Here is a 15708-nt window from a genome sequence, read left to right as displayed (position 1 = left end):
GAAAGATTAGTTAGGCTTAGCTTGTCCCTGGCTGCATACCTGTTCTGTGAACCCACCACTGCATACCTGTTCTGTGAACCCACCACTGCATACCTGTTCAGTGAACCCGCCACTGCATACCTGTTCTGTGAACCCACCACTGCATACCTGTTCAGTGAACCCACCACTGCATACCTGTTCTGTGAACCCACCACTGCATACCTGTACTGTGAACCCACCACTGCAAACCTGTTCAGTGAACCTGCCACTGCATACCTGTACTGTTCAGTGAACCCGCCACTGTATACCTGTTCTGTTCAGTGAACCTGCCACTGTATACCTGTTCTGTTCAGTGAACCCGCCACTGCATACCTGTTCTGTTCAGTGAACCCGCCACTGTATACCTGTTCTGTTCAGTGAACCCGCCACTGCATACCTGTTCTGTTCAGTGAACCCGCCACTGCATACCTGTTCTGTTCAGTGAACCCGCCACTGTATACTTGTTCTGTTCAGTGAACCCGCCACTGCATACCTGTTCTGTTCAGTGAACCCGCCACTGTATACCTGTTCTGTTCAGTGAACCCGCCACTGTATACCTGTTCTGTTCAGTGAACCCGCCACTGCATACCTGTTCTGTTCAGTGAACCCGCCACTGTATACCTGTTCTGTTCAGTGAACCCGCCACTGCATACCTGTTCTGTTCAGTGAACCCGCCACTGTATACCTGTTCTGTTCAGTGAACAGTTTAATGTGTCAGTGTGAAGCAGTACCTTAATTACACTACCTGATTGATGAATACACATGCAAGATGTTTTAAAGCACTTTAGGCCTGTCATTTAGCATTCAATATGATTTCTGCCCTTAAAACGCTGCTTTGCGTCAAATCCAGATTTTTCCCGGGGACTTTTGGCGTGTATCCCACTCCGCCATGCCCCCCTCCAGGTGTTAGACCCCTTGAAACATCTTTTCCATCACTTTTGTGGCCAGCATAAATTTTTTTTTTTCAAAGTTCGCATCCCCATTGAAGTCTATTGCGGTTCGCGAACTTTAACGCGAACCGAACCTTCCGCGGAAGTTCGCGAACCCGGTTCGCGAACCTAAAATCGGAGGTTCGGCCCAACTCTATTGTTTAAGTGGGAAAGACTAATGTGGTTTGTTCAGGCTTACTAAGGGTAACCACAGCAGCCAAATGCAATAAAATAGCATGGAGAGCAAAACGCATGTTTGATGGACAATTTGCATTTTTTTTTCTTTTAAGTGAACTTGAGGTGAAAATATACTGATAAAATAAACAATTGTATTTATCCTCCTACTCCTAAAACAACTTGTTTTTAGATATCCCATGGTTTTATTTTACATTTAAATATTTACAAAGTAGATTGAATGTTTTGTTCCCTCTGCTCAGTGGCAGTCTAATAAGTGTCCCAGAGTTAAATTGCATGAACTATTGACCCTTTTTTTATCTCCTCCTGCTCTTAGAAGTTGTATTTTGCCAGGAAAACTTTGATGGCTATAATCTGCTTATCAGTGAGGTTTACTATATTTCCGACAAGGCAGAAGCTGCCAGTTCCATGCCTAGAAATTAACTCTTTCATGCAGAAAAATACAAGTAAAACAGCCTGGTTATTTATATGTTTTGCACTGTACATACACATGTTTATACCATCATGTCACACGTCACCTTTAAATAAAGAAAGGTGAGGATATAAAATGGTTAGGAAGGGTCAGTTTCTGAAGCTTGTGACATGCAAAATACACAAACCCTTCATTCTACCACTTTGGCCTCAATTCACTAAGCAGTTTAGACTAGTCTACAGATGGTTTTTAGTCTACTGATGGTTTGGTGTAATGTGTTAGACCTGTTTTTAGACCTGGTCTAAAACATTCATTAATTACACAATTCACAAAGGCAAACAAGGAGTAACCACGCCCACTTTTTCTGACAGAGATTCTGTCGGTAAAGTAATTCTGTGAGGTATTTCAGATGTGAGTATGGAACCTTTTGAATTAATTATGCAGGAGTATAATTGTATTCAGAGGAGAGCTCATTAAAGGAGAAGGATGTCAGTCATAGCTACTCATTTATGAATTGCATATTTTGATCATTTCCCCTGCTTTACCGACCTAATTACCAAATGGTTTAGACCAGGTCTAAAAACAGGTCTAAAACATTTGGTAATAGTGAATTCCCCTTTGATGCAACTGACCAAACCGTCAGTAGACTAAAAACTATCAGTAGACTCGTCTAAACTGCTTAGTGAATTGAGGCCTTTGTGGGTGACCTTAATGCTGGACACACTGTTACACAAAAGGCATTTGTGGAACTTCCAACAGGAAGACCACATGTCTATAGCGCACACTTTGCCTTGCACAACAATGTTTTTAAAAAATACATTTCTTTGTACACAACATCGACGGCAGCACTATCCTCCAAAAAGAATAAAGATCTTTCAGATAAAGAAGCACTATTATTATTTAGTATTTATATAGCATTGACATCTTTCCGCAACGCTGTACAGAGTATATTGTTTTGTCAATAACCGTCCCAGAGGGGCTCACAATCTAATCCCTACCATAGTCTTATGTCTATGTATGTATCGTATAGTGTATGTATCCTAGTCCAGGGCCAAATTAGGGGGTAGCCAATTTACTTATCTGTAGGTTTTTGGCATGAGACCCACCCAGACACGAGGAGAACATACAAACTATGTGCAGATCGTGCACATACTCAATAGTTGAATGCAGTACTGTACATTATTCAGGCTATTCACTTTTATGGTAATTTTCCTGGTTTCAGCATCAAAAACACTTATAGCTATATACTGTATTGCTGTAAGTTGGAACGTTGCCCTTCCTCCCAGTGATGTGTAGCCTAGGCTGTTCAGCTATACACAACTCTCCTTCCAGAGAATTTTGTTAGATCAGGCATTATTGTTACTGGCTTTGGCGTTCTCAGCCCCAGGTAAAAGCTGGTCCACACTAGACACAGTTGCAGGACGGACACTGCAGTCCGGATCAGGGGAAGTACCCACCGTACTGCAAACTGATGAAAGTGCATCAGTTTTGCATCAGTTTCCGTTCAGGTTTTTCCCTGACAGAAAACGTCTCCATCATTAGGAAGGAGTGGGAGGATTTTTTTGGGCCAATCATAAAGCTCAGGCTATCCGTTTTAACATCCGTTTTTTGCCTGTGGAGCTGGAGATGCGTTTTCTCATTGTTTTCACTACCCCCTGCGTGTATCCGTGGTCCTGATCCGTTGCGTGAAAATGCAGCAGATCCGGACCTTCCGTTCAGGTTTTGAAAACGGATCCCCGCAAACGCAGACGGATCCGTTTTTTACTTGGGTGAGGCTGGCTGCTATTTTCAACATTAGTATCCGGGACTCCGTTTTTCATCAGGTTTGAAAAACGCAGCCGCGGATACGTTTCCGGACCTAGTGTGGACCAGCTCTAAATTCAGATCCTAATTTTATGCCTTTGCTTAGGGTCCCTTTAACGTGCTTTTGGGAATCAGGCTCCTAGTGCGATCTTAGCCTTACAACCTGACGGGATGTATTGAATTATACACAGGCTAGGGTTAGCATATCTCTGTCGATAAAGCATCACCAGTTTCCCTATTCCTGCACTTTCACAGGACCACTCTGCAGGGACTGATTTGCTCCAGAGGACTTTCACAGGATCCCTTCTATTAGAAATAATGAGTCCCCGCAGGTTTAATGGGATCCTTGCACAGCTCTGTCACCGGGTATGAGATGCTGTAATGCAGATCTGTAGATTACAAGCAGGTTGAGGATGTGTGTGTTATAAGCATAGAGTGTACCATCTGCTGCACAGCACGCTCTGGCTTCCCCACTGCACAGAACAAAAGACCCATCTCCTCTGCACATACCTATTAACAGCCCTGTTATTAACTATCAGGCTTCCGCTAAGACAAGAGCTCTTCTATCCTAAATAAGCAGCGCGCCACTTCGCAGGCACCTGATACCTCAGCACACCGTGATGTGCTGAAGACCTGACAGGAACTACAGCAGTGGGGTTAATGCATGTGACACCGTGATAGTTGAGGCACTGAAGGGGGTGAGGCATTGTCTCCCAGTTCACCATAGCTAGATGGTCACCGCCAACAAGCCCTGACCTTGAATAACTGACCTCCTTTGCATCTTGCGGCCAGATTGGCTCTCGTTCCCCCCCAAAAATGACAGACACCATTCAACTAGAGCACCTGACGCCCTGTGTGCACATTGTGTGACGAGATGGGTAATGCATGAGAAACACCACATGGCTTATAAGTGACCCATTTATGTCTCATTAACACGGATACTGTGGGTGTATGCAGCTGTGGTGCTGGGCAGTAATTGCATACCCTGCTCTGCGCCATAGACCATGCCATGTACATCTGTACACAAGTCACACTTTCCAAAGGGGAATGGCAAGGACAACTCTGATTTCAGTGAGAAGCCAGGAAAAGTAGCAGTGACTGTGGCCAGTCTCCTATCTCCTTCATTCTATGGATGAGCGTATCAGCGCTAGTGTACAGCCTTTGTTTTAACATCTGAACTATGTTTCTACAGCATTCTGAACATAATTTAAATGCAGGGTTTGAATTGTGAATGAGAACTTATACTCCAAACACAAGCAGGTTCACTGAAAAACGCTGCAGACAGCACTTTTGCAAAACTCAAATCACGCAAGTGGGACCACTGCAATAGGATTACATTAGCTGGAATTGCCGGAGATCGGAAAAATGCTCAAAAGTGCTTGTAGTGTGAACCAAGCTACAGAGCAGTGTAAGGACCATTGCTCTGGTATTGCTACCAAACTGCTGCAAGCAGCATTTTCCGATCGCTCCATGATCACAGCACTGTTAGTGTAACCACTTCCATTCTGATCCACTGGAAGAGCGATTTGTTGATTGCCGCCAATCAGCAAGTGCTGCCAAAGCACCCCTTGTGGGTCCCAGTCCTGTATGCAAAGTAGACACATTGGTCTCAATTCACTAAGATCATGCTGGAGATAATAAAGCAAGAGTAAACTTACCACCACACAGTGAGAGAGTTATTTTATCTCTTCATTCCTTACGTTACCTCCTCTGTAGTTAACTTACCTCCTCTGTAGTTAAGTTACCTCCTCTTTAGTTAAGTTACCTCCTCTGTAGTTACGTTACCTCCTCTGTAGTTAAGTTACCTCCTCTGTAGTTAAGTTACCTCCTCTGTAGTTCTTTTCACACACAGTTAATTAACAGGCTGTCTTTAACTTTAGAATTCTGGAGTTATTTTAAGGATTGAAGAGTTAACTTAAAGACAGAAGAGTTAACTTTAGGTTTTCCTGAGGTAAAATGTTTTCTAAATACTACTTGCCTCGTCACCATGGTGATAACTATAGAAAGACGGGAGATAAGCTTAGTGAATTGAGGCCATTATGCCCATTTTGCCGGATCGCAGCAAAACACAACAATGGACAGTGGAATGGATCCTGTTAATTAAAGGAAAACTGTAGTGAGAAGTATATGGAGGCTGCCATATTTATTTCCTTTTAGGCAATACCAGTTGCCTGATAGCCTTGCTGATCTATTTGGCTGCAGTAGTGTCAGAATCACACCAGAAACAAGCATGCAGCTAATCTTGTCAGATCTGACAGTTGTGTCAGGAACATCAGATATGCTGCATGCTTGTTCAGGGTCCATGGCTGAAAGAATTAGAGGCAGAGGATCAGCAGGACTGCCAGGCAACTGGTATGAAGCAGGTGGTTTCGGCGTACGTCGCTCATCGCCGGGCGGCAAAACCAGGCGCCCCATAGCAGCAATGTAATGCTGGAGGGGCGCGTAAGGGTAATTCAGGGCAACTCGTAGGGGGAATAGTATTTAACGCCAGGAGTTTAGTGGAAGCCGGGAGAGCTGTCATTTGCTCTCCCTGTGCCCAACTCACCGACGGCGTACAAATTACGTAGGCAACTAGTAGCTTCAAAGGCAATAAATATGGCAGCCTCATTATACCTCTCACTTCAGTTGTCCTTTAACTTATTTATGATCCGTTCACACTTTTCAGCCCGCAGCAGAGTAACCGACAACCAAAAATCTGACCTGCACGATTTCTCTAGACAGCGGATGCGTTTCCTTTTGAAGCCTGTGGTGGAAATGCTCTGTACCATCAGAGTGGACACTGCACTGTCTGCTCCAAATGGGCTGTTTGTGATCCAGCTTGATGTGAACCGAGCCTTGACCTCTATTTAAACTGCACTCAGAATTGTGTTTGGCTAACACTGCGTTTTCCCAAATGCCACCTGTTCTATTCCACATTAACTTAATTCCTGATTGCTCTGGATGATTGAGACCAAACACAGCTCAAAACACAGTGTGTGCTGGAGCTGCAATCACATTGCATTAGGAATACTAGCTATACCCAATCTTCCAGCTGGGCTTTATATGGGCACCTACAGCTCTATGTAATCCAACACAAAGCATTACATTTCTCCCAGACATTGTGTCTGTTGTCATCTAAAGGACAACTGTAAATAACACCAGTTGCCTGGCTATCCTGCTGATCTACTACCGCTAATATCTTTAGCCACAGACCCTGAACAAGTATGCAGCAGATCAGGTGTTGCTGACAATAGTGTCAGAACTGACTAGATTAGCTGCATGCTTATTTCTAGTGTTATATAGACACTAATGCAGCCAAATAGACCAAGAGGGCTTCCAGGCAGCTGGTATTGTTTAAAAGGAATTAAATATGGAAGCCTCCATATTCTTCTAACTTCAGTGATCCTTTAATGATATAAAGGACCAAGATCCAGATACTAATACCACCAACTAAATATTCTATTCAACTTTTTTTTTCACACTATTTTTTTTCTAAGAGGGTAGGAATTATAAGCAACTCATATAAAGGAGCAAAGGGCAGCCAATTAACTCACAGCAACCAATCAAATATCTTTCAGATGAGAAGTGAAATCTTATACTCATAGGGCACCTATACTCATGTGTATAGGCAAGGTCATACTAGCTACAGTGGCGCCCTGGGGCAAAAGTAACATGGGAGACCCCTGAACTCAGTCAAGGTGAGTGTGTGCCTCTCCCCACTGCTTCCAAAATGCTGCGGGGGGGGGGGGGGAGGGGGAAGGGAGTGTGCGGTGATGGGGACACTTGGGGGCCCCTATGAATGATGGGGCCCTGGGACAATTGCCCCCTTTGACCCTATGGTAGTGCCGGCCCTGAGTATAGGTGCCCAGGGGCATGATACTACTTTGCACATCATATTTGCTCTGTGGCTACTTTATGAAGTTCTGCAGTCCTAACATCTTACTGTATCAACACAACTCAAAAGACATTGCTACCAAAGACCACAAATGACATGTTTCCCTCCTGGAAGTTTCAGTGGGTTGCAACCAAAAACAAAAATCAATCACAGATAACTACTGCAAGTAAAGCAAGTGATGTAGTGGCACAGAATCTAGCAGCAGCAAACAATTTCTGTAGTAGGACTCAGATCTGAGCACGACAGACAGAGATAAATACTATCTTACAGTTGATTGTAAAGCACTTGTGGTTGTACTTTGCTGTCTTGTTAATACAAATCTATTGTTGAAAAGAGATAAATACTAGGTACGTACGAGTCCCATCAAATCTGGTAGCGATGGTATCCAGGAAAGTGTTCTGCGGAGCGAGCAAACCTTTCATCACAGGCATCTTTCAACCTCCTTGATGCTCTTTCCTTATCAAGAATCCTGCCGAGACGCCGCATCGGTATTGAGAGGATGCCACAAAGTAGCCAAGACTCCCGTCTCCTCCTGTGGTACCCCGTCCAAAGCCGGAGGATGCTGCTAAGGCATCATGTCCTTATTCCTCCTCTAGACGGCCATCTGTTTCATTGCACAGACAATCATAACACAAGCAGTGGCTGTCATTGTTATCATTAATTGTGTCCGCTGCCTCTTTCTCTCCCTCTCCTCCCCAGAGTGTGTGTCTCTTTCTATCCCTCTCTCCTCCCATCCGTATTCTCTCTTTCTCTCTCCTTCCCCCTCCCGTATTAAGCTGTCCCCTACATGTACCTGCCTTCTAACTCACACGGTCCCCTGATCCTCTATGGCTGGTCCCTGCCTCCCTCCTCCTGTTTACCAACACACCTCTATCCATAGAGCACACTCCCCTGGCTCTGCATGCATTCACCTCTGCTTCATTCATGCTGTCTCTTTATTCACACCAACAATGCTTGAACTTTGATGTGAATAATATAATCAGCATTACTCAGGCACAGTAGGAGAGTAGCATTATACAAGCCTTCCATGCTGCTTAATGTTCAAAACTGAAGTTTGGCTTAAAACGATAGGAGCTATAATACATTATCCACGGTGTGTCAGAACTTAGCAGCTGTTGTGAATACCTTACAAAGCGAAGCATGGAAATATTTATACTTTAGCTGTGCTCTTAGGGTGTCATTATATCTGGAATAAATAATAGGATAACAAAATGTGCAAATTGCTCTGAGCTTTTTTTAACAAAAAAAAGCAAGTTGATTCAGTTTGTAGAAATGGCTCTTAAAGTGACCATGTTACGATAGATAAAGATAGCTTAGCGCAACATAAAATGTATGCTTAGTGGGCTCACCTCATGCCCACCACTCCTCCCTTTCCCTCTGGTACAGCCTACCAACTCCCGAACGTACTTCCTGGTTGGGGTGGCTGCAGCTGACTGCGCAGGCGCTGCCTGGTGACACACATCCTGGTTGGCGTGCCCACAGCGCTCTGCACAGGCGCACTACGTACTTGTGAAGTTTTTAATTTTATGTTGCTCTAAGTTATCCTTTAAGTAAAAGTGCTCTTTAACAATAGGGGCTCTTTCACACTAGGAGCTGATCCGTGCAACACGCAGATCGCTCCTAGGATCCGGTAAGTGGCGTAACATGAAAGTCAATTGACTTCCATGTTACCTTTCACATTAGACAAAGTGTTCCAGAGTGTTACGTTGTACGTTGTCCCATCAGGTAAATTAGAAATAACACTGCTGAACAGGGTTGAAACACAACTTCCTACCGTCGCGCCGTAGGTCGTAACGCGTGCACGAAGTTGGGTTTGTGCACGCATTATGTAATGTGAATAGTAAGTTCACATTATATGCTTGCCATGACACTCGCATAATGCCATGCACTCTCTGCACATTAAAATGTGTCTGTTATTTTTCACGGACAAAAAATTGCTATGTAACGTGTACATTATCACACAGGCTATCCAGAAAATCTATGTACAACTTCCACAACTAAAACATCGCTCCAACTGAGCGTAGGATACCAGAGATAATACTCCAAAAGATGACACCAATTAGCAAGCTCCAATACTCATGGGATGGGTGAAACTGAAAAACAAGATAAGGCAGGAACGCTCTATGGTGCATTAACGTTTTATTACTTTTAAAAAGAGTAAAAATTGCACTTACAAGATGTAAATGCTATAAAAGCATATTGCCCAACATCCGGGCTATGAGGATTCCCTTTCTCCCTCTCATCTCTCCAGTCCAATGCTGTGGCCAGTAGTAGGGATGTCCAGATGGATCTCAGACATTTGGGGTGGGATCTTGGGGTCCTCTTTCACAGTGCTTGCAGCATCATGACGTGTTTCGGCATGCTTACGCCTTCATCAGACACACGGTGTAAGACTTTATTCACAATATGCATGTTGTATTGCGATAAGATCGCAGCAGTGGCGAAAAGTCGCATCACATGTTTCGAGTTGGATGCTACTGAGTAGAAAAACATTTGCCCACAATCAGTAGCTCTCCCGGCATTTAGTTGTTGCGTCGTGTTTTGACCCCTGCAGGGGGACATGTAAGCACTGAATGTAGGTACATGTAGCGTCCAGTACATAAATGAGATGATGGAATTGAGCGCGGCATTTGCGTGAACGACAAGAAAAGCCAGTACCAGCAGCAAATGATTGACGAACACTGTGACTTGGAATCCAATCTTTTCATTTGTTGTAAAGATACAAAAAATATATATAATAAAATTGCAGTAAAACAGGGTAACGCAATGCAGGAATCCAATTCAAGTGTAAAAGGGACATAAATAGAAATATATCTTCACTGAAATGACTCCTGAACTGAGAGGGATATCCTTTTTAAACAATACCAGTTGGCTGGTGTCCTATTAATCTTTCCTGCATCTTAGTGTCTGAATCACCCAACTGAAGCAAGCATGATGTGGAAAATCCAGTGAAACTTCGAGACATCTGATCTGCTGCTCGCTTGTTCTGCGTCTATGGCTAAAGTATTAGAGGCAGTGGCGGACATACGGCCGTGCAGGCTGTGCCGCCGCACGAGGGCCCCTGAAGTTCCGTTTTCTTCAGGGGCCCATTAAGTTTTTTTTTTTAATATATATATATATATATATATATATATTTTTTTTTTTTTTTTATTTTATTTTCCCCCTGGGGGCCCCGACTCCTATAACACCTCGGGGGGCCCCCCTCCCGGTATGTGCGGCGAGCGGCAAATCCGGGTCTCCAGGCAGACGCTAGAGGGCTCCGCCGGCAGCCGCTTGGTCTCCAATATGTCAACAGAGTTGGCGACATATTGGAGACCAAGCGGCTGGGCCTCTAGCGTCTGCCTGGAGCCCTGAAGACTTACTGCATTTGCCGCTCGCTCGCTCTTCCGCCGCGCATATCGGGAGGGGGGCCCTCCGAGGTGAGGAAGGGAGGGAGGATGGGAGTCGGGCCCCCCACCCGGATACTCAAAGGGCTACCTGCCTACCCACCCGGCTTCCTTCCTACCTACCCACCCGGCTACCTAACCACCCACCTGGCTTCCTACCTACCTACCCACCGGGCTACCTACCCACCCACCCGGCTACCTACCCACCCGGCTACCTACCCACCCACCAGGCTTCCTACCTACCCACCCGGCTACCTACCCACCCACCAGGCTTCCTACCTACCTACCTACCCACCCGGCTACCTAACCACCCACCAGGCTTCCTACCTACCTACCCACCTGGCTACCTACCTAACCACCCACCTGGCTACCTACCTACCCACCCGGCTACCTACCTACCCACCCACCCGGCTACCTACCCACCCGGCTACCTACCTACCTACCCACCCGGCTACCTAACCACCTACCCACCTGGCTACCTACCCACCCACCAGGCTTCCTACCTACCTACCCACCCGGCTACCTAACCACCCACCAGGCTTCCTACCTACCTACCCACCCGGCTACCTACCTAACCACCCACCTGGCTACCTACCTACCCACCCGGCTACCTACCTAACCACCCACCCGGCTACCTACCCACCCGGCTACCTACCTACCCACCCGGCTACCTAACCACCCACCAGGCTTCCTACCTACCCACCCGGCTACCTACCCACCCACCAGGCTTCCTACCTACCTACCCACCCGGCTACCTACCTAACCACCCACCTGGCTACCTACCTACCCACCCGGCTACCTACCTAACCACCCACCCGGCTACCTACCCACCCACCAGGCTACCTACCCACCAGGCTACCTACCTACCCGGCTACCTACCTACCCACCAGGCTTCCTACCTACCCACCCGGCTACCTACCCACCCACCAGGCTTCCTACCTACCTACCCACCCGGCTACCTACCTAACCACCCACCCGGCTACCTACCTACCCACCCGGCTACCTAACCACCCACCAGGCTTCCTACCTACCCACCTGGCTACCTACCCACCCACCAGGCTTCCTACCTACCTACCCACCCGGCTACCTACCTAACCACCCACCCGGCTACCTACCCACCCACCTACCCACCCACCAGGCTACCTACCCACCCGCCTACCCAGCCACCCACCAGGCTACCCACCCACCCGGCTACCCAGCCACCCACCAGGCTACCTACCCACCCGGCTAAGGGCTACCTACCTACCCACCCGGCTGCCTACCTACCTACCCACCAGGCTACCTACCCACCAGGCTACCTACCCACTCACCCACCAGGCTACCTATCCACCCAACCACCCATGGGAGCTGCGCGCCGGATGGAGGCTGGGACAGGAGGTCTGCTGCTGCAGGTGAGTAAATGGTTTTTTTATTATTTATTTTAGCAGGTGTATGTTCTGGGCAGGTCTGCCACATGATTGCGTGTATGTTCTGGGCAGGTCTGCCACATGATTGGATGTATGTTCTGGGCAAATTTGCTACATGATTGCATGTGTTTTCTGGCCAAATCTGCCGACATGATTGCACGTATTTTCTGGGCAAATCTGCCGACATGATTGCACGTATTTTCTGGGCATATCTGCCGACATGATTGCACGTATTTTCTGGACATATCTGCCGACATGATTGCACGTATTTTCTGGGCATATCTGCCGACATGATTGCACGTATTTTCTGGGCATATATGCCGACATGATTGCACGTATTTTCTGGGCATATCTGCCGACATCATTGCACGTATTTTCTGGGCATATCTGCCGACATCATTGCACGTATTTTCTGGGCATATCTGCCGACATCATTGCACGTATTTTCTGGGCATATCTGCCGACATCATTGCACGTATTTTCTGGACATATCTGCCGACATGATTGCACGTATTTTCTGGGCATATCTGCCGACATGATTGAATGTATTTTCTGGGCAAATCTGTCGACATGATTGAATGTATTTTCTGGGCAAATCTGTTCACATTATGTGTATTTTCTTGAGAAAACCTGCACAATTATGTGAATTTTCTGGGGAAATAGTCACCAAAACTTGGGCCCACTGTGTTTGCGTTGCAGTTTTCAAGGGAACCTGAGGTGAGAATAATATTGAGGCTGCCATATTTCTCTCCTTTTAAGCAATACCAGTTGCCTGGTTGCCGTTCTGGTCCTCTGCCTCTTATTCTTTCAACCATAGACCCTGAACAAGCATGCAGCAGGTCAGGGGTTTCTGACAATATTGTCAGAACTGAGAAGATTAAGCTGCATGCTTGTTGCTGGTGTAATTCAGTTTATTACTGCAGCCAAATAGATCAGCAGGGCCGCCAGGCAACTAGTATTGTTTAAAAGGAAATAAATATGGCAGCCTCCATATCACTCTCACCCCGGGATCACTTTAAATTACAGTTAGCTCCGCCCTTATCCGGTCATTGCCACGCCCATTTTTTGCCGCAGGTTCTATCCGCACCCATTTTTAGGTTATCGCCACGCCCATTTTTTTTCCCGCGCCGCAGGTCAGGGGGGCCCACAATTGATATTTTGCACAGGGGCCCACTGCTGGCTGTGTCCGCCACTGATTAGAGGCAGACGATCAGCTGGACAGCCAGGAAACTGGTATTGTTTAGGGGAAAGAAATGTCTTTTTCTGTGTTAAACACTTTATTAGAAGTTGAACTTGTTATTCTTAAAGCAAACCTGTGTGCTCCAGGGGAGAAAAGAGTAGAGTGAAGCCTCTGGATCCTCCAGCGGCTTCCCACGTTCTCCTTCCGACCTCAAGCGCTGGACCCTCTGGAAGTCCGCAACAGTGCTTGTTCATGGACTAGAGCGGGGCTGCAAAGGGTCCAGTGCAGTAGCATGGAGTTTCTCAGGCTCAGCAGAAAAAGCAAAGGCTTTGTAGGAGGCATCCTGTCGCACTCATTCATGGACTGGAGCATGGCTGTGCCCACCACTTGACAAAGCCCTTGCAACAAGGTTCAGGCTCCCATCGCTGGAATGGTGAAGTGGAAGGGTACAAGGGAAGCTTCTGTAGGAGCCAGGACACCCCTGTGACCGCTGCCATCGCAGGGGGGCCCAGAGGCTTTGGGGATCCATCCACCTCCCTCTCTCCAACCTCAAGGGCAGCCAATTAGCAACGAAAACTTCCCATTCGCTCACAAAAACTGTGTGCAGGAACTTGTGTAATTTTGTCCTGCTTTCAGAGGCTTCTTCACAGCAGAACACTCTCTGCTGCCATTCGCCGGCTTCCAATCCCGTGGGATTTGGGGACAAAGGGGACCCCATGCTATCATTTTTGCAGGGGGGGGGGGGGAGTTATTAAGTCTAGTTACACCCCTGATCCAGAGGCTTCCCTCTACCGAGGCAGGTACCCATTTGGGACACTTTTTTCCCTGCACTTACAGCAAAGATTTATTCTTGTAGAAAGGACTTGTAAGATTGAACATTTGAGAGGTTCAAGAACTTCAAGAACCTTTTAGTATTTGGATTCGAGAAAATATTGGATCTGTCCCATCTCTGCTTAGGACAAACTTAATACTATACTGTAAATCCATTTATCCTTTAAAGAAACATAATACAGTGGGATGCGAAAATTTGGGCAACCTTGTCAATCATCATGATTTTCCTGTATAAATCGTTGGTTGTTACGATAAAAAAATGCCAGTTAAATATATCATATAGGAGACACACACAGTGATATTTGAGTAGTGAAATGAAGTTTACTGGATTTACAGAAAGTGTGTAATAATTGTTTAAACAAAATTAGACAGGTGCATAACTTTGGGCACTGTTTTCATTTTATTGATTCCAAAACCTTTAGATCTAATTATTGGAACTAAAATTGGCTTGGTAAGCTCATTGACCCCTGACCTACATACATAGGTGAATACAATTATAAGAAAAAAGTATTTAAAGAGAACCAGAGACGAAGCACCCTCATGTTTTTTACCATATACAGTATATCAATGGGAACATGACAGTAAACACCTACCCTGCTCTCTGTTTCATTCTTCTCTGCTAAATCTGCCTGTTATCAGCCCTGATAAGAATCCCCGACTGAGCATTCAGTCTAGCTTTGCCTGGAATGATTATAGCTGAGTCAGTCTTCTGTGATGTCTTTTCAAGCCCAAACCTGCCCCCTTGTGGCTCTGTTTTGCTGCTTCAAGGATAAATAGCAGGAAAGCAGAGCCACAAGGGGGCAGACTTGGGCTTGAAAAGACATCACAGAAGACTGACTCAGCTATAGTCATTCCGGGCAAAGCTAGACTGAATGCTCAGTCGGGGGATCTTCAGGGCTGATAACAGGCAGATTTAGCCATGAAGAATGAAACAAAGGTATGTGTTTACTGTCATGTTCCCATTGATATATATAGTAAAATACATGAGGGTGCTTAGTCTCTGGTTCTCTTTCACCACTTGCCGACCGCCCACTACCTATGGGCGTCGGCAAAGTGGCACCCCCAGGACCACGTAACACCAATCAGCGGCGGTACCTGGGGGACTGAGTAGCCGGGGTTCCGCGCATCCGCCGGCATTAGGCTCTGCCCACCCATGACGTCAACCCGCCGGCCAATTAGCAGCGCCGACGGGTTGTTAACCCCTGATCTGCCGTATACAAAGTGTATAATTCACTTTGTTAAACTAACTAAGTGTATTATACAGGCTGCCTCCTGCCCTGGCGGTCCCAGTGATCGAGAGACCACCAGGGCAGGAGGCAGCCCTTCTAGTAAAAACACACACACACTGATCCTGCCCCCCCTACCCCCTGATCGCCCACAGCACCCCTCAGACCCTCCTTCCCCCCCCCCCCCCCCCGATCACCCCCTCACCCCCTCAGACCACTGTTTGCACCCAATCACCCTCTAATCACCCATCAATCACTCCCGGTCACTATCTGCCAACGCTTTGTTTTAGATTAGGTCCTAGACTACTCCCTGGGGGCTCCTGATCACCCCCCCCCCACCCTCAGATCCTCCTCAGACCCCCCCCCCCCCTGTGTACTGTATACATCTATTCTCCCCTGTAATCACTCAGATCGCCCTCAGACCCCCCTGATCACCTCCCCAGTGCAT

The 15708-nt window shown here is 46.6% G+C and overlaps 1 protein-coding gene and 1 long non-coding RNA gene across 10 annotated transcripts in view; one reads left to right on the top strand and one right to left on the bottom strand.

The window, feature by feature from the left end:
* KCNH4 (potassium voltage-gated channel subfamily H member 4) overlaps positions 1–7662 on the bottom strand; it is a 323258-nt gene extending 315596 nt beyond the window's left edge. The window contains exon 1 of the mRNA XM_068262186.1: positions 7587–7662. Coding sequence (XP_068118287.1) covers positions 7587–7662 — 76 coding nt within the window. The remainder of the gene's footprint in view (positions 1–7586) is intronic.
* LOC137541048 (uncharacterized) overlaps positions 1–15708 on the top strand; it is a 617426-nt gene that overhangs the window by 412744 nt on the left and 188974 nt on the right. The window lies entirely within an intron of this gene.

The sequence above is a fragment of the Hyperolius riggenbachi genome, chromosome 12, assembly GCF_040937935.1.
Source record: "Hyperolius riggenbachi isolate aHypRig1 chromosome 12, aHypRig1.pri, whole genome shotgun sequence".
Classification (NCBI taxonomy): Eukaryota; Metazoa; Chordata; class Amphibia; order Anura; family Hyperoliidae; genus Hyperolius; species Hyperolius riggenbachi.
The sequence above is the reverse complement of the archived record's forward strand: the minus strand, read 5'-3'. Positions and strand labels throughout refer to the sequence as shown.